The sequence below is a fragment of the Hirsutella rhossiliensis genome (genome assembly GCF_020360975.1).
Source record: "Hirsutella rhossiliensis strain HR02 chromosome Unknown scaffold00002, whole genome shotgun sequence".
NCBI lineage: Eukaryota > Fungi > Ascomycota > Sordariomycetes > Hypocreales > Ophiocordycipitaceae > Hirsutella > Hirsutella rhossiliensis.
Window position 1 is genome coordinate 1,336,118 of NW_025408668.1, and position 24,335 is coordinate 1,360,452.

The 24,335-nt window shown below is 54.0% G+C and overlaps 5 protein-coding genes across 5 annotated transcripts; 2 read left to right on the forward strand and 3 right to left on the reverse strand.

Moving 5' to 3' along the window:
* Positions 1–223: 223 nt before the first annotated feature.
* On the forward strand, positions 224–3,639 carry HRG_01696 (uncharacterized protein; the record flags this gene model as incomplete). The annotated part of the gene is made up of 3 exons (XM_044860167.1): positions 224–1,939; positions 2,000–2,141; positions 2,822–3,639. The coding sequence occupies 3 exons, from the start codon at positions 224–226 to the stop codon at positions 3,637–3,639; spliced, it is 2,676 nt and encodes an 891-aa protein (XP_044723800.1).
* Positions 3,640–7,215: 3,576 nt separating this feature from the next.
* On the reverse strand, positions 7,216–9,771 carry HRG_01697 (sugar transporter domain-containing protein; the record flags this gene model as incomplete). The annotated part of the gene is made up of 9 exons (XM_044860168.1): positions 7,216–7,712; positions 7,790–7,894; positions 7,949–8,143; positions 8,271–8,663; positions 8,732–8,853; positions 8,911–9,045; positions 9,101–9,261; positions 9,325–9,685; positions 9,743–9,771. The coding sequence occupies 9 exons, from the start codon at positions 9,769–9,771 to the stop codon at positions 7,216–7,218; spliced, it is 1,998 nt and encodes a 665-aa protein (XP_044723801.1).
* A 3,946-nt stretch (positions 9,772–13,717) lies between these two features.
* Positions 13,718–14,247, forward strand: HRG_01698 (uncharacterized protein; the record flags this gene model as incomplete). The annotated part of the gene is made up of 2 exons (XM_044860169.1): positions 13,718–13,748; positions 13,808–14,247. The coding sequence occupies 2 exons, from the start codon at positions 13,718–13,720 to the stop codon at positions 14,245–14,247; spliced, it is 471 nt and encodes a 156-aa protein (XP_044723802.1).
* A 715-nt stretch (positions 14,248–14,962) lies between these two features.
* HRG_01699 (terpene synthase metal-binding domain-containing protein) lies at positions 14,963–15,853 on the reverse strand (the record flags this gene model as incomplete). Its single annotated transcript, XM_044860170.1, has 1 exon — positions 14,963–15,853. One exon carries the CDS (start codon positions 15,851–15,853, stop codon positions 14,963–14,965), a length of 891 nt encoding a protein of 296 aa, XP_044723803.1.
* Positions 15,854–18,019: 2,166 nt separating this feature from the next.
* On the reverse strand, positions 18,020–18,673 carry HRG_01700 (uncharacterized protein; the record flags this gene model as incomplete). The annotated part of the gene is made up of 3 exons (XM_044860171.1): positions 18,020–18,028; positions 18,090–18,618; positions 18,669–18,673. 3 exons carry the CDS (start codon positions 18,671–18,673, stop codon positions 18,020–18,022), a joined length of 543 nt encoding a protein of 180 aa, XP_044723804.1.
* Positions 18,674–24,335: the final 5,662 nt, after the last annotated feature.

The window sequence follows — 24,335 nt, forward strand, 5'->3', positions numbered from 1 at the left end:
ATTTACGCGACATCACGTGCCAGCGCGAAGCGCGCCGCGCCAGCCCCCTCGACGAATTTCAAGCCACCACCGCCAATTCACAGACAAGCTCCGGCCGACACTCGTCGTCAACGACCAACCAAGACGTGCGCAACTGCAATGTGAGCTCGGGCATTCATCGCGCCACTACTCGTCAATCTCGCCCTCGACCTTGCTCTGTCTCGCTTGGATCGACTATCCACCAATGGCCATGGTGCCCGATGACCCCTTGAGCCCGCGGGACCTTCCTGTCTACTCAGAAGCAATGTGCGACGACGAACCCTACTATCAAGGCTCGGAAGATGAGGACTACCCCGATCCGCAAACGAGAAGGCTGCGGTATGAGAAGGCTGGCCAGCGTTTTTTGGACGGCAAGGTCCCATTCTTGCTCTCGGCGTCGCTGCGCGGCCCCTTTAACGAGGACTCTGGCTGGACCAACCCTTGGAGAAGTAAGCAGCGGTGCGAGTACGGACGAGCCTCTCAATTCGTCTGCGAATCGGTACACGGGCAGACGACAAAAGCACCCTGGAAACAAGAATCAACCGCCGATGACCGCGATTGCCACCTGCCAAGTCCGGAGAGCCTTAAGCAGGCCCCAGCCTCAGGGTCGCATCCATATCTCAAGCGGGATGAGCTGGCCATGGTTCAGAATTGGCGAGAGAACATCCATGAGCCGTCTCTCTCACAAGATTCTTTCTGGGCGTCGTCCACTTCAGAGACCGGCGTGACCACAACGAAGCGAAGAGCCACAGAATCCGCGTGGCTCAAGCGAGTGGCAGACAAGAGGAGAAGGACTGATGCCGACGACCCAAGATTCTCCAATTCACCGTTCGTTTCGAGCCAGCCCGACTCGTACTCCTCCCCCGTCGCCAGGATCCACGCCGCCGTAGCTTCCACGGCTCTAGCGGCGTCGAAAAGCCAGGGCGACGATATCGGCTCTGCACGAAAGTCGCTGTCGGGACACCGGCCACAGATTAAACACGAAAGCAATGACGCCGACGACGACGAACTCATGACGAACACGCCAGATGCCGCCTTTCCCAGCGTCTCCCGGCTGTCCGCGTCAAGCAAGAAGCGCTCACCTCCCAGGCAACATGTTTGGAGGTCTGCCATATTGCATGTCGGCGGCGTGGCAGACGAGTTGAGCCAGAATGAAGCAGCCGCGGCAACACTCTCCTCTCCTGTTTCCCAGCGACATGGGACCTCGCCAAATTGCGCTTCAAACGTCGCGACCAAGGAAGTGCCGAATGCTTTCGCAACAGCCAAAACATCCCCATCCAGACGAAGCTGGCGGAACATTAAAGTTGAAGCTGAAGAAGAATGTTCTGCCATGAACGGAAACGGGCAGCGCGATGACGAGCCCACAATGGTCCTCGACGAGGACTGGGCTCCTTTCGGGACGCAGCAGGATCAAAGCTTTTGCTTTAAGATGCGATATGCGTTGGAGAGAGATGCCGAGGTCCTCGATCAAGCGCTGCCGGATGAACCCAATCAGCCTGCGTCGCCCCCTAACTTGTCTTCACAGGAACCATTGAGCGACATGCAAGCCGCCGAGGACAGGTCGTCGCATATTGTGGACAAAAATGGTCCAACGGAGGACGAAAGCGACGGTCGCGACGATGACGAAACCGAGTCCATTCCGTCATCAGACGACATCGACGAGTTCCACGTGCGATTTATGGAGCGGTATTTAGATGGTTGGGATCAGGAATTGGCCTGTGGTGCCACCTCTCAAGTCGAGCAGGAAGTGGTGTATGATGATGCACAGGAAGACGTGGCCGAGATCGCCCAGCAGGCTATCCATGCTATGTCGCCCGTGCAGTCTGGCTTGGAATGTTCTTCGCTGGCCATTGAGTCCAAAGAAGAAGCAAAAACTGTGGCCCAGCCTCTGCCATCGGCCATTTCCCTAACGTCACACTCTGTTTGTCGAGAACCAGCTCCCGAACCTGAAAGTGTCGAACTCGATCGTCCAACAGCACAGCACGAGACATCCTCGGCGATTGAGATGGAGCATGAGACGCTGGTTCCTCAGCCCTGCCGCAAAGTGCTGTTGCTGACCCATCATCGGAGGCGGAACCCTCTTCACGCCATCCGATGGCCCCTCAGGAGGCAGAGCTCGTTCCGTCTGTCGAAGCCCAACGCAGCCTGCAGGATGCTGCTGTACATGCCGAGCAAGGCGACTCTTCGATGAGAGAGAGGCCGAGTCTCTCTGCAGAAGGTACCCGAAGCGACTTCTCCATCAAGAGCATACTGAATAAACTTGCTCCGCTGAGCCCATGGTCCAGACATCCGCAGCCGGCTCCAAGCCTTGGACCGTCACCCATCTCTCGACCCAGGATGGACAGCACACCATGCAACACCAGGCCTGAAGGAGCAGATCTTTACGCATCTGATACGTCACAGCGTGGTGCCAGCGAGCACAGTGGCCTTGGGCTATATTCTTCTGCGCCGGAAGAGATGCAAGTAGCTGCTCTACCCGGCATGATGGCCGAGTCTGCAGCTGTAGACGCTGTGTCGGAGCAGGACCGCAACGCAGTTGAACAAGGAGCTGATGAAGGCATGGACGCCAATCAAACGAACATGGATGAGAGATTAAATGAAACCTGGATTGCGGCCTCACAACAAAGCCCTTGGGCACGTGCAGAGCCTACACAGCGAGAGGCCCTACTACCCGTAGACAGAACGCCAAGCCATGGGGGACAAGAGTCGCCATCGCAGCCTGGCACCGCGCCCCACGTCAGGCTACCGCCTGAAGCGCAGAGTCCATGGTCGTGTGACGCTGAACTTGACGCAATTGCAGCAGCCGAGTCGGGTGCAGCCGTGGACATTGATGGCTGCGGCAGCCACGGCGGGAATGTCTCGAATTCGCAGCCTCAACCTCAGCCGCGGCCGTCCACGCCGGAGCCGCAGTTTGCCGTCAAGACTTTTGCCTCGTTTCTGTCTCCTTCGCCTGGACGGAGCCGCGGGCAGAGAGGGCGTCCAACGGTCCGCGACGACGAGGGCGGCGGCCCTCCCTCGGCCATGAAAAACCCGTGGAGCTGCTCGCGCCCCGTCCGCCGGGTTTCCTGGGCGTTGATGCCGCAGGACCAGGGAGTCCTTGGGGACGAGCAGAACACGCAACCCCCCGAGCCGACGCCAAAATCCTTGCCTCTGCGGCATAGGCTCCGCCAAGTCTCCCCCCCGCCGGCCACCCCGATCGAGGACCTGCCCGTTTCGGAACAGTCGCGGTTCAGCAAGCACTTTGCAGCCGTGGCCAGCCGCACCGACGGCCAGCGGCATAAGCTCATCCCGACGGCTTCGCAGCAGGCCCTGCAGAGCCCTGGCATGCAGGGCATGGCGAGGACCTTTTTGGCAGCGGACGAGGTGGGGCCCGGCGCCGAGACGGCGCCGGCGGCGGATGACGTCGGGGGTTCTAATGACGAGGCCTTCGACGGAGATGGGGACGAGGCAGACGGAGGGTCCGACGAGTCGGAGGAGCCGATGGAGCTGGTCGAGGACATGCTCCGCGAAATCGCCGACTTTGTCAAGTCGTGGGACGTCGACGCCGAGCTCGACGAGGCGCGCAGGGCGACCAGGCCCGAGGCCGGCCGGGTCAACCTGGCGAGCCAAAGCCCGTGGTAGGGCCCGAGGTCCTGGTTGTCTCGGGAGAGAGCCCGGCTGAGTCGGTCAAGTCGCGAGACAAGACCCAATCATGGGGGCAGAGCCATCTCTCACTTGCCATGAAAACCGAGTCTTGACGCGGAACAAGCGGTTTCCGCGGGGGAGTTGGAGCAGGGTCGCTACCCGTCTGTGTCTTTTCGTTTAGGGGGCCAGGAACACCCCCTTTGTTCAACCAAATCATGGCGCGCATATTTGTTGTTTTCTGGCGAACGGCTACAAGCCCGAAGCATGCTTAGGCAGCTGCCGCCTTCCACCTGGCGCAAGTATAGTATAGAGAGAGTTACACGGGTCGTGGAATTGAACATTTACGTGTGAGTGTGTGCGCGCGCCATCTTGGACGCAAGGTCCCCGACAACATCAACTCCAGACGTTACCGCTCCGAACACGACCGCAGGCGCACTCAAGCGTCGCCAAGTAAGTTACACGGTCCTGAATTGTAAACACACATCGTACCTCGAAACGTGTCCATCGTCGGCACACACAGAGAGTGTGGGTATAGCATCCGAATGAAAAGAAAGTTTGTTCATGCGGCCTCATATCAAACAATCCAGCCGCTGCCGATTCCACGGCCCATCATTATGTTGCAAGGAAAAGCCCATCCACCACCACGCAGGATGCAACGCAAGCGAGCCTCGCCGCTCCACCCGAGGAGCGTCACGGTGCTTCCTCCAGGGTGGTTTTCCATACCCAAGTATGGAAATACCCTTTCCATACTATGGCATGGACAGGGTATGGATATGGATCCATAGTATTTCAATACTCAGTCGATAATTGGCCAAATTGCGCCACTGACCGGGACCCCTACAGCGCCATCGTCCAGGGTCTGAGGGCCTTGAACACCGCTAATTCCCACACAAACACAAATCGCTTTCCCACCATTTTGCACCAACGCGTCGGACGAGTCAGTTGTCGAACTATGGATACTGCAAGTACGTTATCCTTCTTCGATGCTGAATCTATTTTGTCGGACTCTACGACATCAAGATCTCGCAATACAAGAGGCAAAGCGGCTATCGCAACGTGGAAGCATGCTCGCGTTGCAGCAGAGGGGGAGGAAGAGTTTAAGGGCCGAAATCGCCTTCTCTATTGCAGTCATTGTCCCCAGACAAACCCGTACAGAACTTCAGTTACCACTAACTTTCGAAAACATCTGGAGGAAAGCACGATATTCGAGTCGTGGAAGATTTGACTCCTCTTCAATCGTCCATCTTTGAGGGTTTGAGCAACTCTACCAGCAAGCACGGGACTTGGGCCGCACAACGGAGATTGAGTCGGAGGTCTTCAAACGCTACCTGGACCAAGACAAGATAAACAAAGCCTTAGCTTTGCTGATCGTCGCACGAAACCTTCCTTATCGAATTGTCGAATCCCGCGAATTTCACCTCTTCATTTCGACCTTGAACCCGGTCGCGAAGGACTATCTCCTTCCGCCCACTCGACTATTCCACGAATTATCGACAATCATTTCCAGTCGGCCAAGGATATCGTGCGAATGAAGCTCCAGTCAGCAAAATCCAAGGTTCACCTCTCGCTTGACATTTGGACGTCCCCAATCGGCTCCTTCTTCTCGGAGTTTGCTCCACTTTGTTGACCACGCACAAGAAGCACGACGGAAAGCTCTCCTTGCACTTCGGCCTGTGGCGAACCATTCCGGGAGGAGCAATTCGTTACACTTCTTCCCATCTTGCGGGACTTTGGTATTCTGCGACGCCTTGGAAGCATCGTTGGGGATAATTCGAGCACGAATGACACCTCTGCCGGGCAGTGAGCACGTATCTCAAGGAAGAGGGCGTCAAATGGGATCCTGAAGTTCACCGCCTCCGATGCCTAGGCCACGTTATCAACTTGGCAGTTCAAGCTTTCCTGTTCCAGAATTCTATTGACTTGAAAGAGGGCGAAATATGCGAAGACGCAGATGACCTGGCAAAGTTCAAAGGCAGCGCACCGAATTTCGCCGCCTTGGACCACTTGGTAAGCTCCACAACCTGGTTGTCAACATCCGGAGTTCATCAGGACGCAGTGGAGAGTTTATGGAACTCGCTGAGAGGGCATTCCACTTGACAATCGTACGAGGTGGAATAGCTGGTATCAAATGCTGCATGTTGCCACTCAGCAGGAAACTGCCAGCGCTCTGGACACCTACACCAAGAATCATTTCGAAGATCTTTCTGCAGATTTTCTATTGCCGGAAGATTGGGCCCGGCTCCGAATAATTGAGAAGATCCTTCAACCGTTCGCCCGAGCGACATTAGCAACACAAGGGGATCATGCGACCCTGGACAAAGTGCTCTTCACGATGGACGTCTTGATCCGATGCTTTGATGAAGCCCTGGTACCATGCCTTCCATTCCTCTGATCTCCTTGTGCAAGCGCTGAGATGGTGCAATAGGTCTCGTACAAATCAGACACCGAGCTGTCCTTTAGGATCAAACGAGGGTGGGAAGTCTTTGACAAATATTATAGCAAGACAGAAGCATCGCCCTATTATGCAGCTGCCTTGATCCTTCATCCCAGCTATCGCACAACATACATCCAGGCAAATTGGAAGAAGAAGTGGCAAAACCTGCGTTCAAACAGGTCAAAGACCTTTGGCTCACATACCGAGACACTGTGGATGGCGCCCTCTCGCAACATTTACTAGATGACGATGATGACGAGGACCTTGACGCGTTTGATCGCATTTCAAGGAACCTGCAGAATTGCACTCGACCGTCAAGCCAGGACGAGTACGAAGATTACATTTCATGTGATCCGTACGACATTACGCCGACGACGGCCTTGTCATGGTGGCTTCAAGAGCAACAGAGAAAACGATGGCACAAGCTATCACAAATGGCCATAGACATCCTATCAATGCCGGCGATGAGTGATGAACCTGAGCGGGTGTTCTCAGGGCGCGTCGCACAATCTCATGGGAAAGAGCCCAATTGGACGCGAAACAAGTCGAAAAGGGAGAATGCTTAAAGCATTGGCTCAAGAACGATATCTTGCAAGGGGCCGAGGGTGGTGGCGGGTCCCCAGATTTTGGGTAAAATCCTGGCTCAACTTCTACGCCTGTTTCCTGCAAAAGGAGCAAATTTCTGCTTGGCATCCCCTTAACCGGTCGTCTGTCATTACGTTCACGTTAACTGTTCCTTGATTTTTCATTGATTCATGTCGTGTTTGGCACGTTTTGCCGAGACCATATAGGTGAGCTGTTGCGGGATGCGCACGGACCAAGAATGGAAAGGTGTATTGCAATACTTGCAATAAATGTGGGGCGATACTCCAGTATGGATTGCACACCTTTCCATATATGGAAAACCACCCTGGCTTCCTCTCTACCTCGAGGACGGACGGTCGCATTATATACTCTACCCACCCTTCTGTACACGTCCAGGCATTCCCCTGGAAATATGTACCGTTGCCACGGGCTTCCATTGCGGGACACATCATCTCGCCTGTACAACAAAGCCCTGGCAGTCGAGTACAGCGTCGCCTGAGTCGAGGTATTCTCTTTTGCGAAGGCTCCGCGGACCTAAATATCCACGTCCATGTTCACTGAGTGGAGACTCCTGTGGTGGTGCCGCGGTGAGCCCCTGCGCTGGTGTCGTCGTAAGTCTCTACGATCCTCTCGTGATAAGCCCCTGCGCTCGTGTCATGGTAATCTTGTGCGTTGGCGTCGTGGTAAAGATCCGGACAGGGCGCACCGCGTCGAAAGAGGATCCATCGCTTGAACCACCAGGGGAGGACTGTGAACATTTGATACGAGGCATGCTTGCGGTCGGAAACGGCAAACACGTAGTCCAGCTCCTCGAGTGTCTTTTGCTTCGTCTCGGGCACAAACAAGAAGATGAGAAATAGGGCCAGCAGGTTCAGTCCAGCGTAGAAGCCAAAGGCGCCAGGAGCCGACATGGCAATGAGCATACGAGGAAAGGTGAGGGAGAGCACCGAGGCCCAAAAGTTGTTGGTCGCCACGGCCCATGACATGCCGATCTCGCGATGAGACAGGGGGAAGACCTCGGCCGAGTACATGAACGGCACGGGGCCCTCGCCTGTGGGAATGATTAGCATCAAGGACATGCTGGACTTTCCCCTTCAGCTTTAGAAGCCAGGGGAACAAGGTACCCACCAGGAGAGTAGAATGCGGCAAAGAGGTAAACAAATGTCGCCACGGCTGCGATCCGGGCGGTACTCTGCTCGACGGTTGGCTCGATGAGGTAACAAAGACCGGCGGCTATTCAAAGACATCAGCAGGTAAATCAAACGTCTCAGCAATGGCTCAACAAACCCAGTAGAGTCCAAAACATATTTGGAAAGGTAAAGAGCAGAAGAGCTCGGCGGCCAAAGGTATCAATCGTCCAGACAGCAGGCCAGGCAAAGACGAAGTTGATCAAGCCGAAACCAAAGCTGGCCCACAGAGCGGTATAATCGGAGATGCCGCTTTGCTTGAAGATGGTGCTGCTGTAGAAAGAGATGATGTTGACTGGACAGCAAAATTCCCGTCAGCTATGCTCATCGCATGACCCAGGAGCCAAGCAACTTGGCTTGCTTATGGATCTTGGTGAATGAGGCAAAGGGTTTCCCTCGGGACAAGGGGCGGCTTTGCTTACTTCCGCAAAGCTGCTGCGAGATCATGACGATGCCAGATGCCCAGGTGGCTCGCCTGATTCTGGGAATGGTGAAGAGCTCGACGAAGCGGGTGAACATGTTGCTCTTTGTGCTGACGCCTGTTTCCTGAACGAGGACCTCTTCCTGCTCGAGCAGGCAGTTGATGTAGTAGAGATCTCTGGCGGCTTGAAGGGGCGTGTTTCTGAGCCGCAGGAGCGAGGCCCAGGCCTTGGTGTACTTCTTCTTCTTGAGGCACCAGCGAGGGCTCTCGGGGCAGAAGTAGGTGCCAATGACGAGAGGAACGGCCGGGATGAATGCCGAGGCAAATTGGAGTCGCCAGGCAATGGCGCCCGTCTTGCCGACTGCCAGATTGGCGCAAGTTCCTAAGAAGATGCCTACAGATACCAGCATCAGTTTCTGGCACGCCGCAGTCTCGACTTGGCCTTTCCGACGCATTTCTTACCAAAAGCCGTCCAGACCTGCCACGACATGACTAGGCCGCCGCGGATGATGGCCGGAGAGTTTTCGGCGGAGAAGACGGGAACGGTGACTTCTTTCAGTCCCATGCCGATACCGAGGAGCATTCTGAGGCCAGGATCAGCGCCGAGCCTTGAAAACCAAAGGGAAAAGGGGGTTGCCGACCGGCAGGCGGCAAGCTGTCCCCAGGTCTGGGAGACGGCCATGCCAAAGGGCGCCAGCAAGGAGAAGATGGCGGCGACAAAGATGACGCCTCGGCGACCGAGCAAGTCGTTCAAGGGGTCGGATATCCAACCGGCACTGGGGGCCGCGGGTCAGTACGAACAGCACGAGGGGCGGCTGTCTTGTGACGTACAAGAGGCAAATGGTTATGTAGGGCATGGAGTTGACAAAGCCTATGATCCAGCTGTTTTTGGCGCAGTCGCCGGCGTTGGCAACTGGCCCACAGGCAGAGCCGGCGGTGTCCGGGATGCCGAGGGCGAGGGGGAAGCTTAGGTTGGCCCCGTTTGAGCCCGTCTGGAGGCATGTCCTTGATTAGCGCTCGGAGGCAGCTCGGGAAGAGGCTGATTGGCGGCAAACCTGATCCCATCCTTGGATGGCGGCGGCTATGGAATTAAGGACGATTGTGTAGTAGAGGGCCCATGGATGCTTCCAGCGGTGAGTGACTTCTTCCCTCAGAGCGCGCCTGTCGTGGTCGTTGAGGTCAGGCAGGTCCTCGAAGGCGGCGGGATCCTGGGCAACCAGAGCGCCCTTGGTCAAGAGCGGCAGGATGTCCTCGGGCAAGCCCTTTTCCTGCTGGAACCTTGCGACATTTTGGAGAAGCTCCTCGCGGGGGATGCCCTTGAGGGGGTTGCGAATTTCGCCGGCAGAGTTGTCGATGAGCTCGCTCAGCTTCCGCCCATGGCTCTCGTGATCAACAGCTGCATCGGGGGGCCTCGAGCTGGGATCGAGTGTGAGCTGGCAGACTGCGGCGAAGAGAGCTGGAGGGGGGACTCACAAGGCGTCGTCGGTTTTCTCGCCGGACATGTTGGCGGCTGCGAGGCAGAGAGGCGCTGGGTAGGAGAGGCCGAGCTTCAAGGCTGCGGGGGGCAGATGCGCGGCTGGGGAGGAGGAAGAGGAGGAGGCAGCTGAAAGAGGCAGCAGCAGAAGCGGGCAGGGCTATATACAGCTGTGGCGTGGTTGATTGGGCCACGGCGACACATTGGACGCAAGGATCGACAGGATGGTGGTGAGTAATAATAACAATGCAGCCATGGCCAGAGAGAGAGAGAGACAGAGACAGAGACGCGGCTGCAGCTGACCATGATCAGCTGCCCGGGCCAACAGCAGCCTGGGACGCAGCACCAAACGGCGAGTCCCGGAGCGCTGAGGCGCTGGAACGACGCAGTGAGACACAGCGAGATACCTGCCCCGGCGAGGGACGAGTTAGCACGGGCCAGCACAAAGTGGCCGTGGGGCTGTTAACCGGCCAATGTACCTGGCTTGTACCACGGCGGCGGTTCGGTGCAGGTCAGCAATCCATCGCTTACCGGGGGGGGCCGCTAGGCAGCAGCTATTGTGCCTCTAATAAGGCAGGGCGGGCGTTGGTGGCGGATCCAAACGGCGGGAGCCGACTGGCTGGGGGCGTTGCACGGCAGTTTTTGGGAAGGGGAGGGGGGGATCGGTGTCAGATGCGCGTGGTTGCAAGTACTGTAAGTATGTAATATGTATGGGCAGCATATTCGAGTGTGTGTGTGTGACTGTGTGTGTGTTGGCCCTGTTGGGGGGGGGGAGGGACAGAGGGAGAGAGAGAGAGAGAGAGAGAGAGAGAGAGAGAGAGAGAGAGAGAGAGAGAGAGAGAGAGACGAGTTTGGAAAAGTGAAGCCATCACCACCCCTCCGTCGGGCTCGTACCGCCGTTGCGAGGGGGGGTTCGCCCCTGTTTTTGTGGCTCTTATTCGTACATACTTCGTACCTCGACCTTGGCACAGTTTGGGTCCATCGTGTTGTTGTTTTGCCTTAGTAGTCTCGGTTGTCCCCGCCGCGTTTGGCGGCACTCCTCATCAGGCAAGGCGCCCAGTGCCCGAAGTCCGTACAGTAGCCAAGTAAGCTTAGGTAATAAGGTATAAGTAATGTTCCACTGCCGGTACGTATTGCAGTATTACTGTATTGATTGAGAGGCAATCCCTTTGGCAGCGCACAGCACCTTGGGTAGTTGCGCACTGTTAAGCGGATCAAAGTTAAAGAGACTGCGATTCTAGGAATTCACCACGAAGCGACAAGTATCGACAAGGCTAATTAGTGAGACTTCTTTTCCAGCGAGCTTTACTACCTAGTGAGCCCAAGTGCCGCTTAAAGCACAGCATTCTCATTGGTCAACTTCCCGATCGGCAAAGGGATTGCGGCAAGTAATAACTCGATGTACTGTACAGTTTGCGTCGTCATCGAGGTCCCTACCCATCCTACTCATCAGCAATCAGCATAGCCCCAGGACGCAGCCCCAAGACGCAGTCCCGTGCTGACACTTGGTGCTCAGACAAGGACTGGAGGTCCGAAACCCCTCGCCGTCCCGTGTTTGGGACCCTGAGGACAGCCAACTTGAAGATGGGATGCAGTGGACCCGTAGTCCGAGATATCTTGGGCGCATTGACGCCCGGGGTACCAATGTGGTGTCAAAATCCTTGTTAAGATTTATTTGGAGAGGACAAGAGCGCCGAGTTGGAGGGTCACGACGAGTCTCAGAGTCGTGAGTGAGAAATTGACCAGGAGCCTTCGAAACTCACTTTCGTACAACCACATGTGCACAGACATGGACAAGACGGTGGTTCCGGCTTCGAGGCTCTGATCAAGACGTTACCTAAAGGCTAAAAGTCCCATGTTGCTCCGCATACTGCTGTACTACCGCTGTACTACTGCTGTACTACCGCTGTACTACTGCTGTACTACCGCTGTACTACTGCTGTACTACCGCTGTACTTTTTAATCCGAGGTCCACACGCTTGGCTTAGACTATAGCATCTGCGTAGCAGATCGGGATTAACTTCCCATGCACATGTGGCATAGCATAGGTCGGCCCCAGCCACATCCTATGCCCATCATATGCCCATGCATCGGCTGTTGGCTAGAGTCCATCGACTCCGTAATATCGGCTTCGCAGTCGTAGTGGTAGTTGGAATGCCAGGGAGCCATTGCCAAAATGCCCAATCGACGATGCGTCACGTATTGTTGCTACTCTTCGACGCCATCGTTTCTGTTTTACCAGCACTTGGACGTGGTATCGACATTCGGCAATTAATGGCAAGTTGAAGCCTAAAGCTAGATCGAGGAGGGCGCTTCACATACACATGGAGGCAGCCCCTATGCTGTAGAAAGAGGTTGTGCCGTGGCCTTGTTTCCTCCTCCATCATTGATGACGAGAACCGGACAAAAATGATCCTCCGCCCTCCGCACAAGTATGCTCGGGCTTTTCTGCCGCCCCTAATTGGAGCTGCAGCAGATTATCCCGTGGATCACGGCAGCGCATCTCTGACTGTCTCGTGACGTCCATCCTTCCCGATTGACTTTTGCGCCTTTCTTCTCTTCGGGGGCTATGATTCCACAGTGCTTGGCCGACCGCCACCCCTTCTTCTTTTCCTCTTCCTACCCGCAGCTAGACCCCAGTTCTTGTTATCCTCGCCACGGCCCGCAGAACGGGTCAGGGCCGTAAACAGTAAGTGGCCCTCCTCGGTGAAGACAAGGTTTGTTTGTCTCCGCGGGGTAGCTCTTGGTCCACCTGGAAGCGCAGCAGCGAGGCGCCTCATATGCAAACGCGGCGCTCGATACAGCAGTTGGCGGTATGAAAAACCGGCCAATTGACCCGTTCAATCTCGAGTTTGAGCACCTCCAGTCAATTCAACGCGGCCAAGTTCGCCCACGAGTTGCAAAATCAAGCCTGCTACGAAAGAAGGAGAAGGGCGAGCTGTGCTGTCTCGATGGCTCTTGCATCTCCTGGTCGGCCGTGGAGTCTCCGTTTCACATTTCGCCGGTGAAACCATCATGGTCCTTGCCCTACGCGATTCAGCGTGCCGAGTTATCCAGCGGCCACCAATAGCTAGCGGTGCAGATGGAGGAGTCCAAGTTCAGGGTGTCTGCTGTCACGCTAGCGGTGTCAACGGCGCGATTCGCACCCGTTTGCCGGGTCCGTCCGCTCGATCGCCTGCTGAGCTTGTTTCCGGAACGCTGCAATGGCCACCTCGACCGAGCACACTGATTCACCTCGGTCCCCAACGAGGTGGGGCCTACTGGAACCTTGACTATATATCGGAGATCTGACAGTGCTACCTCCTGAGCGAGAATCTGGGCCCCGGCGAAACGTGGCGTTCCCTGGAAACAGGGGCGGAAACACGGCTGAGAGCCGCCATGTAGCCATTATTCGGAGGCTCAACACACTGCTAACCATATTCGCCACAGAATACATGATTCGGGACGATACGCTCCCGGCCGTCAGGCGTACAAGGCAGACCGGCTGCAGGTTGAGATTGACCGTCCAAGTCAGACTTGGACAGCCGACCACCAGGAGGGCTTTGGGCTCGCAGCGGCCTTCTGATTCAGGCCTCTGCTTGCTCTCAGCTCTGGGACTGACTTGGGCGAGTGAGGCGTGACATGCCCGACAGCAGCTGGTTTGATCCTGCGACGTGCCAAACGCGAGGGGTGTATAGAACCCTACTATGGAGCACTAAGGGCACTTTAGAGTCAGAGCAGAGTGCAACCCGGAACTGCCAAAGATATATAAAGACAATCCATTGTTCCCTTAAGTCATCTAAAATCACACACCAGTACGCCAATAAAGCACATTCACCTACCTAAAAGCCTCCTAAGTTTCTTTCTTCAAGTCAGTTTAGCCGGCCTTAACTGCACTACTTGCCACTTGCCACCAACCTCCTTTCCCCCCTTTTCCGCCTTATACCATATCTCGACCCTTATCCGTCGCATTACTTTCCCAGTAACCATTCAAAATGGTCCGCTTCACCATGACTGTCTTGGCTCGTACGTTGCAACCACCCTTTCCCTCTTGCGCGTAGTCACCCTGCTAATCCTGGAACTAGTTGGCGTGTCTGCCCTGGCGGCGACTACCTTCAACCGGCGCGAGATTGACGTCCGAGCCGAGCCTGAGATGCTAGGCAGGGCCGTTCCGGAAATGACCCTGCACAGCAGGCAGGATAAGCCGCAGGACTCACCCGAGGTTGCAAAGATGAAGCAGGACAGGGATGCGATTTCGCCTCCGCTTACGGATGCCAAGAAGAGCCTCCAGGCTGCAAAGGACAGCATACCTCAGGACATCAAGGACAAGATGAAGGCGGCTCAGACAAAGGTCAAGGACACATTCAAAGGTCTGCCCCAGGACCAGAAGGACAAGCTGAAGGACATGGATAAGAAAATCCGAGCCGCGAAGAAGTCAGCAGCCTCCCCTGCCCCACCTGCGGCCCCTGCCCCGGCCCCGGCACCGGCCCCAGCCCCGGCCCCGGCCCCGGCCCCTCCCAAATAAGAGGAACATGAAAGGAAAGGGATAGCACGACGCGGATTTTAGGATATATAGAAGCCTAGTCGATAATGTGAATCAGCCGATTCGCCGGCGTGCATCTGTTGTTCTCCCCACCGGCCCCTAATCACCGCTTCCATCAGCAGGGCAAAGTGTAAAGCTGTCTGGGGATGTCGTGATTTCAGTGCTGGGCAGTAGCTCCCACAACGGAAAATTTCGGCCTTGCTGTCTCATCTCCATGGAGCTCCATACAATCCACCGGCGCGGAACTGGGGGTGCCTATTTCCAGTCTCCAGCTTTGTTAAGAGTTTTAATGAGTTGGTGGTTGTGCTCTTTGCCGTTAGAGCGTTTTTGCTGCTCCGGCTTCTGGTTAACACAGCCCTAAATGAAAACTTGTTACCTGTTTAGGCGTCTGCTGCTGCCTGCCAGGCAGCGGCTGTTTATGCGTGGTATTAATTTACCATAGAATCTCCTATCTCACAGAGGACGAGCAAAGTAGGCATAAAAACCAGAGACCAAAGAACTCTTGATTCTCTATCTTCCTTAAATACTTCAGTTGGTAGAGATTTGCGCTGCCAGTAGGCAGCAGCTCGTCTAGTCTACTGCCTGCTCGGCAGTAGCCTGGCAGCGACGATCTTAGTAGGGCTCTGATCTATCCTTTGCAACATCTCCCCGAACACGCGCATACCCTATGGCGCCCGATGATTGGCTGGGCTTGAGGCTAAAGAATGCCACGATCGTCAGCATCAGCGACGGCGAATGTGGCCGCATAGCGGAGTGTGTCCTTCTGAACCCAGTCCTGATAGCCGCGTATCCAATACTTAAACCCTTGGACAAGGCCACATAGCTGGGCACTTGCATGGGGCAAGACGGCGCTAGAGAGCTGGGTAAACTTGGAAATCTCTTCATTCACACGCTTGGCTGTACACTCGATAGCTTCTTGCAACGTCCGGCCCTCGGCGGCGTATATCACGACCATGTTCCGGAACTGGCCGGGTTGGCGGGCCTCTATGACTAGGCTTTGAATGTCGTTGCTCCAACAGACGATATTGTTAGCGTGGCGATAAAGAGTCTGTACGTCAGGGCGATAGAACTCCTCAGCATCGGCTGAGCCCCCGTTAGCAGCGTCTGCTAGTGCGAGGCAAGGGTTCATGCCGCTCGTATGGCGCCGGATGGTCTCGTATTGGCGTATACCCACAGACTCGGAGCGCAGGTGGTTGAGAATTTGCAGGCCGGCCGTCGTCGCCCACAACCGCATCCCTTGAGCAAAGCGTTCAAAGGCCTCGGCGCTGAGCAGCCCGCGCAGCCGGCGGCAGACGTCCAGCCACGCGAGCTCGCCGTATACGGGCTGAGGGCCGGCGCAGTCAAAATCCAGGACGTCGATCATAGCCGTTAGGCAGAGCAGTGTGTCTAGCGTCACCGTCTCCACGCGGTCGACGAACAGGTCGTCAGCGAGGAAGAACCAGACGAAGTAGTCTGCAATGGCCTGGAGCAGCTCTCGATGAGCGTTTGGATAGCAGCGCGCGGCCAGCCAAGCGTAGCGGGTGCGCTTCACACGCTCGTTGTGTGCCTTGTTAACGAGGAGGCCATATATATCCGCCCACTCGATCATCCGCTTTTCGATAATATCTGCGTCCGGAGCGCAAGCCTCAGGCCATGGCACAGGGAAGAGTGGAACTCGAATTGCCGCGAGTTGGATTTCCAGATTTGCCTTGTCCATGATTTATATAGGCAAGTTTAATCCTATCTGGTCGATTCAATCTAATATCTAGCTTGACACTGGGATAAAGATGACCGAATACAGCGCAAGGGAGGAGGAAGATAATTGACATTTTTGGTAAAATTACAGCAATGCCCGAGACAGCTGGCTTATATATATTGCAATTATAGTGGCTATTCATCCTTCTGGCGCGGCATATCCTAACGCCGATAACAAGAGCCAATTCGGCTTCTCTTAAATAGTCTTTAAACTCTGACTTGTCGTCCCCACGGTGCCAGCTCAGAACCCGGGGCGTTATCAGGCTGAGGATGAAACTAACTCGGCGAAAGCGACATGCCATTCCAATGACATGGGATGCCCCATAGAGCCCGGAGGGCACTGCGTTACATTCGTGGTAATGATACGGGAAAGTAGATTTAAGACGTTTAGATTAAAAGTCTTGTCGTATATACTTGACTGAAATCAATATATCATTGCCTGATGCTTGCTCTCCAGTCGTAGCATGCTATCTGTCGAGCGTCCTGCAATGTGAGTTATAATGCATCCTTCGCGGCGTGGTTGGGTCCGCTTCTACCGCAACAGGCCCTTCGACTTAGGAGCGTTAAACTTAGACACCCCCCCGAAGCCAGCGTTCCTTGAGGCCATTGAATCAAGGGTTATCAAATTTACGCGGACGCTCGACAAAGCGACTGATTAGGTTCTGGGTATAGTGATACGTGCATGTACTGTACTTCGCATCCGCCCTCCTTGGTATTCATGAATATACACACACCACGTGAGGATGACTTTTAATACTCCCCACAGTAGTAGACATGGTAACTTAAAGATGATTGCAAATTTCTAGGGCATGATGCTATCAGGAGTGCAACAGGAATGTCTGGTCTTTACGGGGCTTCGTGCTCCGAATTGCTACGGAGAGGGCTAAATAGAATGTTTGGGATTGGGGGACTGGAGTGAACCGGAAGGGATTTCTCAGCGACCTGGCGGATCCGGTGATATGCCGGATCACCGCTACTTCGCACTCTCAATATTAATCGACAGCAACTTAAGGGGGGGGGTGCAAGAGCAGAGAAGTACTTATAATACGCGTTAATAACACCTCTAATAGGGGTGCCCCTATTTCGCCTAGTATAGCGGTATTTTAACCGCTTGACAGGGGGACTAACTATCCGACCGGTCTGGCTAATCGTCCGACTAAATGTAGGGAAAGTATAGCTTGCCAAGGCGCAGCAAAATGAACGAGGAAATGATCAAGAGGTAGATTGAGGTCTATGTTCCCTCCCCCCCCTCTTCTCGTCCTACCAGACGGTCCTTTTATACCCCTCCTTTCCCTTGCTAGTCCCTTCCTGTTATAATGGTCCTTGTGGCTCTATTAGCGGCGCTAATACCGCAAATTTGTATACGTATATTCCTTGCGCCTACCTTGCGCCTTGTACAGAGGTAAAGTAAAGTTTATTATTAATACTATTACTAATCCCTCCCTCGTCTATAAAGCTATTTATACCGCGGTTTTTGCCGTAAGCAGCCGCCGCGATGGAGCCTTCTTTAGGTATTTTACTAGCTCCTAGGTTTATATCAAGCTAGCAAAATACTACTATACTAGGCAAAAGGGGGGCCCCCTAGTAGAGGTGTATTATAAGTCCATTCTCTGCTCTGACAGTTTAGGAAAAGCAAATTATTTCTTGGCTACATATTGAAAGTGAAGCTTATACGGCGTTTCCCTTGCTATCTTTAAAGACATAATAACCGCAACCGCCCCATGGTTATCGAACCGGTGTATTTGATGTTTAAAGCCCTTCTCGTCGTCAACGTCGTCTGTGTCCTTAAAGTCGTCTTTAAAAGCAGCTTGGGCAAAATCAATTAGGTAGGATCGAAATTTGCCGTGGCCTGTCTCAGAAACTATAATGTTGCGAGGCTGACAGTCTAAATGAACGACACCTGCCCTATTTACCTGTTTAACGATCTCGATAGCGCCGTCGACAACTTGATTCCAAATATGGGGCGAATCTGGAATTTTTAAGTGAAGTTCTGTTAGTGGAAAGCCATGGATATATTGGATTATGATGCCTGGGGCGTGAAAGTAGCCAGCAGGCAGATCAGGAGGTGCCGGAGGAGACTCGTCAACAACCGACGCAATAAAGCTCGGAATGCATCGACCCTGGAGCGACTTTAACTCGGTATAGGCCCGGACCTCGCTCTTGTAGCCTTTTTGGGTCGCGTGGTAAATTACCACTTCCTGCTCTTGTAGCTGCCGCTCGTCGTCCTCTTCCTCTTCCTCTTCTTCTTCGTCGCTGTCGTCGTTATCATCGTCATCATCCTCTTGGAAGCGTGCCATTTTGATGATTTCCTCGTCCTCTTGGAGGCTTTCAAGGAGATTTTGAGCCAAGCCAGAGCGAAGACAGTTTTGCCACGCCGCCTCAGCTTCCTGGTTGTATGGTTGCCTCCGGCGGTCCCCGCCAAAGCGCCGATCAAAGAGCTTCAACAGGACATTGCGGTGTCCACCGGGTGTCTTCATTTGAACCTCCATGACGGGAGACATAGTGATAGGGTAGACACGCGTGATGGTGACTTGGATGTTGTCACCGCTAGACGTACGTAAATCCATCGATCGACCTGCAACGTAGGGAAACAGCACGCTGCCAGCGTCCGCTGTGGGACTAATGCCATGTTAGCGACGGGATATTGAGTGTGTTTTTTCAAGGCCTACCCCATCGTTATAAGCGAACTGGAAGACGTCGTTGAGGTGCAGAAGCTTTGATGTTGACAAGCTAAAACTAAGCCTTTGGTAGATGCGTCGGTTGCACGTCGGTAAACCCCAGCACAGGCGGATCCGCATAAATAATAGTCCGTACAGTTGCCAGAAATGCAACGGGCGCCTATTAATATCGTGCATGTAATTACAGTATGACTACATGTCTATCTAGGCAGGTACAGTAGGTATCTAGGGTACGCTGCGAGGCCAGTGCGGGGCTGTGCGTGCAGCAAGCGCGCGCTAATAAATGTTTCGCCATGGCTTGCAAAAATCGTTGACCATTGATGCAACGGTCCGACAGATGCCTTCATTGGTGCTGTATATGTATATATATCTGATCCTGCCGCCAGTCCCGCTTTGTACATCTTACCTGCCTCATATCCCTCCAGCCAATGCGAGATGTATCGAGTTGCGGAGTTGGGAGACACAGCACCAACGCGAAGTTTCATCCGCGTGTGCGAGCGTAGCTTTGGCCACTTTCGCCGAACATTAATACCCATGTAATTATCATCCGCAGGCATCCCGATACTAACATGCCGATGGATATGCTGCCACTTGTGCTTCCAGGCGACTTCAACGATCTGGTCAAGTTGGTAAATTACTACATTAAAGATGACGCTACACCCGGCAAAATAGAACATCTGGATCAGGATTGGAGTGTTGTTATCGCCTGTTGTAGGTCCGTCCTTGCTTCGATGCATCTCTATGCCTACATTGCCTTGAATACGAGTCACAAAGAGTACATGTAGAAACTATGCATGTCACAGTGGCATCAAGGCCGTCGCGATGGCCGGCGGCTCGCGTTGGTGACCTGGCCAACCGCAGCGTTCATCTGCGTCGGTCTCATCGTGTTATCAACACTCCTCCCAAGTTAGATATCAAGTTATATATTCAGCACATGCTCCCGACATGTTGATTCGAAAAGGCCCTGGGTTTAAACTCCTTCCCAGACTTCACAACGCGTTGCTACATATTCAATTTGCTTCACCTCTTGATCTTCTCTCGTCTATCGGCCACGATTCCAGTCGACGGCTTCCTTACGACTGCAACCAACGTCTTTCTGACCTCTGGTGGTTCCAACCCAATGGGAAAATCGAAAGACGCTTGCCCATGCCATCTATATATACCTGGAAAACGCCGATCCTACACATGTTTCCCTTGCTTCATGGGGCCGGGCCTGGTCAAATATTCATGGTGAAACACGAAGCACAAGTACAAGAACATTCCACATTGCAGCTCGGCAGAACAGCGCCGGGCACTACATCACCCAGATCGTCGACTTAGTAGTCGGAGTGATTGAGGGAACTACAGTTGACTGGGGCACCCGCGAGCCGTCAATCCCACGGGTTCTCAGATATTACCAAGCGCTCTACGGCATCGATGAGTATCCATCATCAGGGCATTCGTCCGAGGCCGGTAACGGCGGCAGCGGCGGCAGCGGCAGCGGTTCCGGCAAAAAAGGAGGAGGCTCCGGTTCATCCAGTAATGGCCTTAATGGACCCTACGCTGATGAATATGGCGGCTATTTCTGCACTGACAACCAAGGGAATTACTATCCTTGTGATAGGAGCGGCCAACTTTTGAACCAGGGCAGTGCAGCGTATTCCAAAGCTGCATACTATCACTTGTATTGTGTGTACAGATAGTGGTGGCTCCGTGTCACACTCCTAGAGGATTGGAGGACACTTGATGTCCTGTGCTTTTGGATTTCTTGATAACCGATGTGGTGATTTCTTTGCCCGGTGAACCGTACACAGAGTTCGAAATCTGTTTACTTTTTTTTTGAATCGCGTTCTTTATATCACAACAATTTTATGAATATTAACCTATCTTCACACCGGCTTACACAATGAGAGCGCAATCACCGCTCGACAAGACAAAACTGGAAACCGCTAGGTCAATCGTATTTTCAGTGCGATTTGCGTCGTAGCGCTGTCGACGGAATCATATAAAGAGGCCCAAGTTATCTATCCACCCACTTTCATTAACTGTACACCCAAAAAGTGGATTAACTGTGGCTGACGGCCGAAGAGGGCCGATACCGCCAATTTGTATGCACACATTCTCTACGATAAGTAGAGCCAGGTAGTAACAGTTCTCCTTCAACGATAAGGCACCCAAAATTGAAGCTATTCGTACTGCGCTTTCTATGCTGATGAGACTATTCTTTGGTTTTAACAGGCCTCCTTCTTCGAGTGCACTACGTGCCTGATCCGCTTCATCTAACTGTGATTCCAATTGATCCCATACATCCTCAAGGGCGGCATCGTCCGTGAGGCCGGCGACGAAGATGCAGTCTTGGGTCTCCCGCCGTACCGGCTGATCGTCATCATCAGAGACTGGCGTTTGACGCCCGGCTTGTTGATACGCCCGTTGCATCCGTGTGCCTGCCTCGTACGTATCGCCGTTTTCCTCGATGTGCCGCAGCCCTCGTTCCGTTGAAGTCATCGCGGCCGTTACCGTACCCGTCATCGCCGCTGGTGCCGTTGAGGAGGAGGCAGTCGTATAGCCTCAGCCCGCTCATGCCGTTCAGCGATCTCGTGATGTGACGGATCCCGCCGCGTTGATCTTGACCGCCGTGACTCTTCGAGGTTGAGTGAGCCCTTGGGGCGGCCCTAGCCCTGATAACTTGTGGCTCGTATGGTGCCCGAGTAGGGCTTGTGCCCTGAGCGCTTGTATCGATCGGAATATACCAAAATGGGTCGAAGTCGTCGAGTGTAAGGGAGGTATTGGTGTTGATAGACTCGAAGATTCGATGGCAGCACGGTAGCCCTCGACTAGTAGCCCAATTACAAGGACATTGACCTGGCGGCGGTTTGGCCCGTTGACTTCGGGGGTCTAGAGGGATCTTGCGATGCTCATCTATTAGTAGCTTTAACGCATATGACGATACTCGCTCGCGGATCGGCATATACGGCGCCTGTAAGAGAACGTTGATATCTTGTGGAGGTTTCGATTCTCTATCGCTGTGATCTGAGCAGCCTGATGGCCCCAGAAGCGTTCGAATCGTTGGAAAACGGTCGTCAAATCGCCCGTACAGGACCAAAGGAACTTCTTCATATGAGAGTGAAGTCCTCGACGATCGAGGTCGTTGTACGCCCGAAGTGGCGATATTGATTAACGAAACAAGATACAAACTTCTCCTTCCAAGGCGTTAGCCACGTATTGCAACAGTATTGTATAGCTGCAAGCGGGTGGCGGCCTGGTGTCTCAAATTGGCGTAAACGTTCGTTGAAGCTATTCACATCTTGTGACTTGACGATCTCGTTCCACTCTTGTAGAAACGCTTGGAATGCCGGGGCCCGTACGACTCGATTGCCGATTTTTGATGCCTTAGGGAAAATTGCTTGCATTTCGCAACGACATTCTGGTTAATATGCCACGTGCAGAGAAGGTTAGTACTGTTTTGAAGCTCGCGAAAGCTATCTAACGCCTTAAGCAACGCAGTATCTCGGTCCGTGACAGTGACCCTTGAAATGGGATCGACTCCTTCTCGCAAAGGACTAGCAGCAACGAGATAGCCCAATAGTAATGGGACTCGGTCTCGCCGTTCAAGAAGATAGAGGCAATAGAGAACGTTTTGTTATCTCGAGTGGCCGCGCAGATATTCAATAACGGCATATTGAATCGGTTCGTCTTGTAGGTACAGTCGAGGACGAGGACATCGTGATGCTGACGCCATCGATGGAAGGTAGCACGAGGCGCGAGAAATAGCCCAGTTAGCCGGCCCTGGGGATCACGACTATCTCGATGAAAGAAGTCGGACTTATCTAGCCGGTCGTAGAGAAACTGAAGAGGCGTACGGCCAGCTAGTTCTTCCTGACGGTGCCTAGCCAAGGCGTTACTCACGTCTTGAGCCGTGATACCGGCTAAACGAGGATCGTCGTGAACCAGGTCACGAAGCTCGCCAGCAATATCGGTCGGCCGGGTATTGTTATTAAACTTCCGGATAATGTCGTCGCGATACTTCTGGATAACAAGCGCCCGGTACTTCGGAAAGACCATCGGGTCATCAACAAGGCGATGATTGTGAACATCGTGAAGATAAGAGATAGTCCAGTAACCGCGTTTTTCCTTCAACGAGAGGCGAAATTCACAGTCTGTTTTCTGGGTTGCTGTATTGAGGCGACGACGAGAGATATGAGCAGCTTTATCCTTCCGATTTTCGTAGGGGCCGGCCTTGATACAACGAACAAGTGCAGACTTGCGTTGGCCAGCGTTATCCCGCTTCGATGTTCGAATGTGTAGGCGTAGCCCTCAGCCTCAGCAACGGTATCGGCGGCTTCCATCGCGGCCTGGAAGGTCGGGAATAGTGTCTTCGTAAGCGACCCATGATTCGGGCTCGTAAGGGCAGAAAACGCGGTGCGAATAGCTTCAGTTTTGATGGTATTGCTGATAGTTACGGTTACAGGATGTTGTTACGCAAGCATCACGAACTGGCCAGCTGGCCGGCCGGGAATGGGCGCACCAAAATTAGCGGCATCGGCACTGCGCCTGACCCAGCCACAGTTGATCCACTTTTTGGTGTACAGTTAATAAAAGGAGGTGTATAGATAATTGGGCCCCAATAATATTGAAGTGGAAGTCACGTGTTTCAATTCAATCAATTCAATATCACCTGCACATTGAGAGCTTCAATCCACGCCTCCGCCTCGAACGTTGACCACGCGTTGAAGCGTGTGTGTGTGTGTGTGTATTTTCCGTCCAGCGGCCGTAAGGCCGCTCAGGTCCCGGTGGGGCACAGGACGTGCTGAGCTAGGCTATCGAGAAAATCCTGCCACAGTAGGCCTCACCCAGCGCTTCTTGCAAGGCCTCGCAAGGGCGAGCTGTCGGGCTCAATCCCCGGAGACGGCTTTCCTACCCCCTCCACCGGTAGGTTGTCGCTAAGCCCGTCAATACAAGTGTCCGTGGCTATCCTCTGCAGCCAGCCTTCCCGAAGTCCATCCAGCATTTCATCGGCTCTAAGGCGCTCAGTGTCGGAGCCTGGTGCCCGTCAGCGGGTCGTCCAGGCGCGTGGCGATTGCCACAATGGTCAACCCTTGGTTTTGTCCGGTCAGAATTCTCTCGCTCTCTCGCTAACGCTGCTGTCGCAGTCCATGCTTCGGTAACCAGGCGATGGAAATAGCGCAGGAGCGGCGGCAGGAAAACCTCGAAGGAATCAGAGGCTGTCGTGCAGCTTGCCTTCAGGAGAAAACCTGCGCAACCAGCCACCGTTGTTTAGAAGGGCGGGCCTTCCAATACCCACAGCTCCTTGGTTCCGAAGGAAGCTGTGAGGTCCGTGTGGACGTGTTGTCGAGACCGGCTTTGCAGAGGAATATGAACTCTCCTAATGTCTTCCTCTGTGCTGTTAGGGCCACGATGGACCCGGGCAGCAAAAGCGCGGTCGGGTGGCCTGCAAATCCGGCCCCCTGCTAGCGAGCCGCTAACAGCTCTGACGGGGGAAGAATTTTTACAGGGGAGAGTTGCCCACGCGTTGAAGCCGTTGAAGCAGGAGGTGATCTAGGGTAGCATCTACACTTAGGTACCTAATCGAGTCGCGTCTGACGCGCGTGATTCGCGTGATCACCCTCAAGGTTAGCCTTAGTTACCGTATTGAGTGTTGTAGTACTTCCATTCCATACT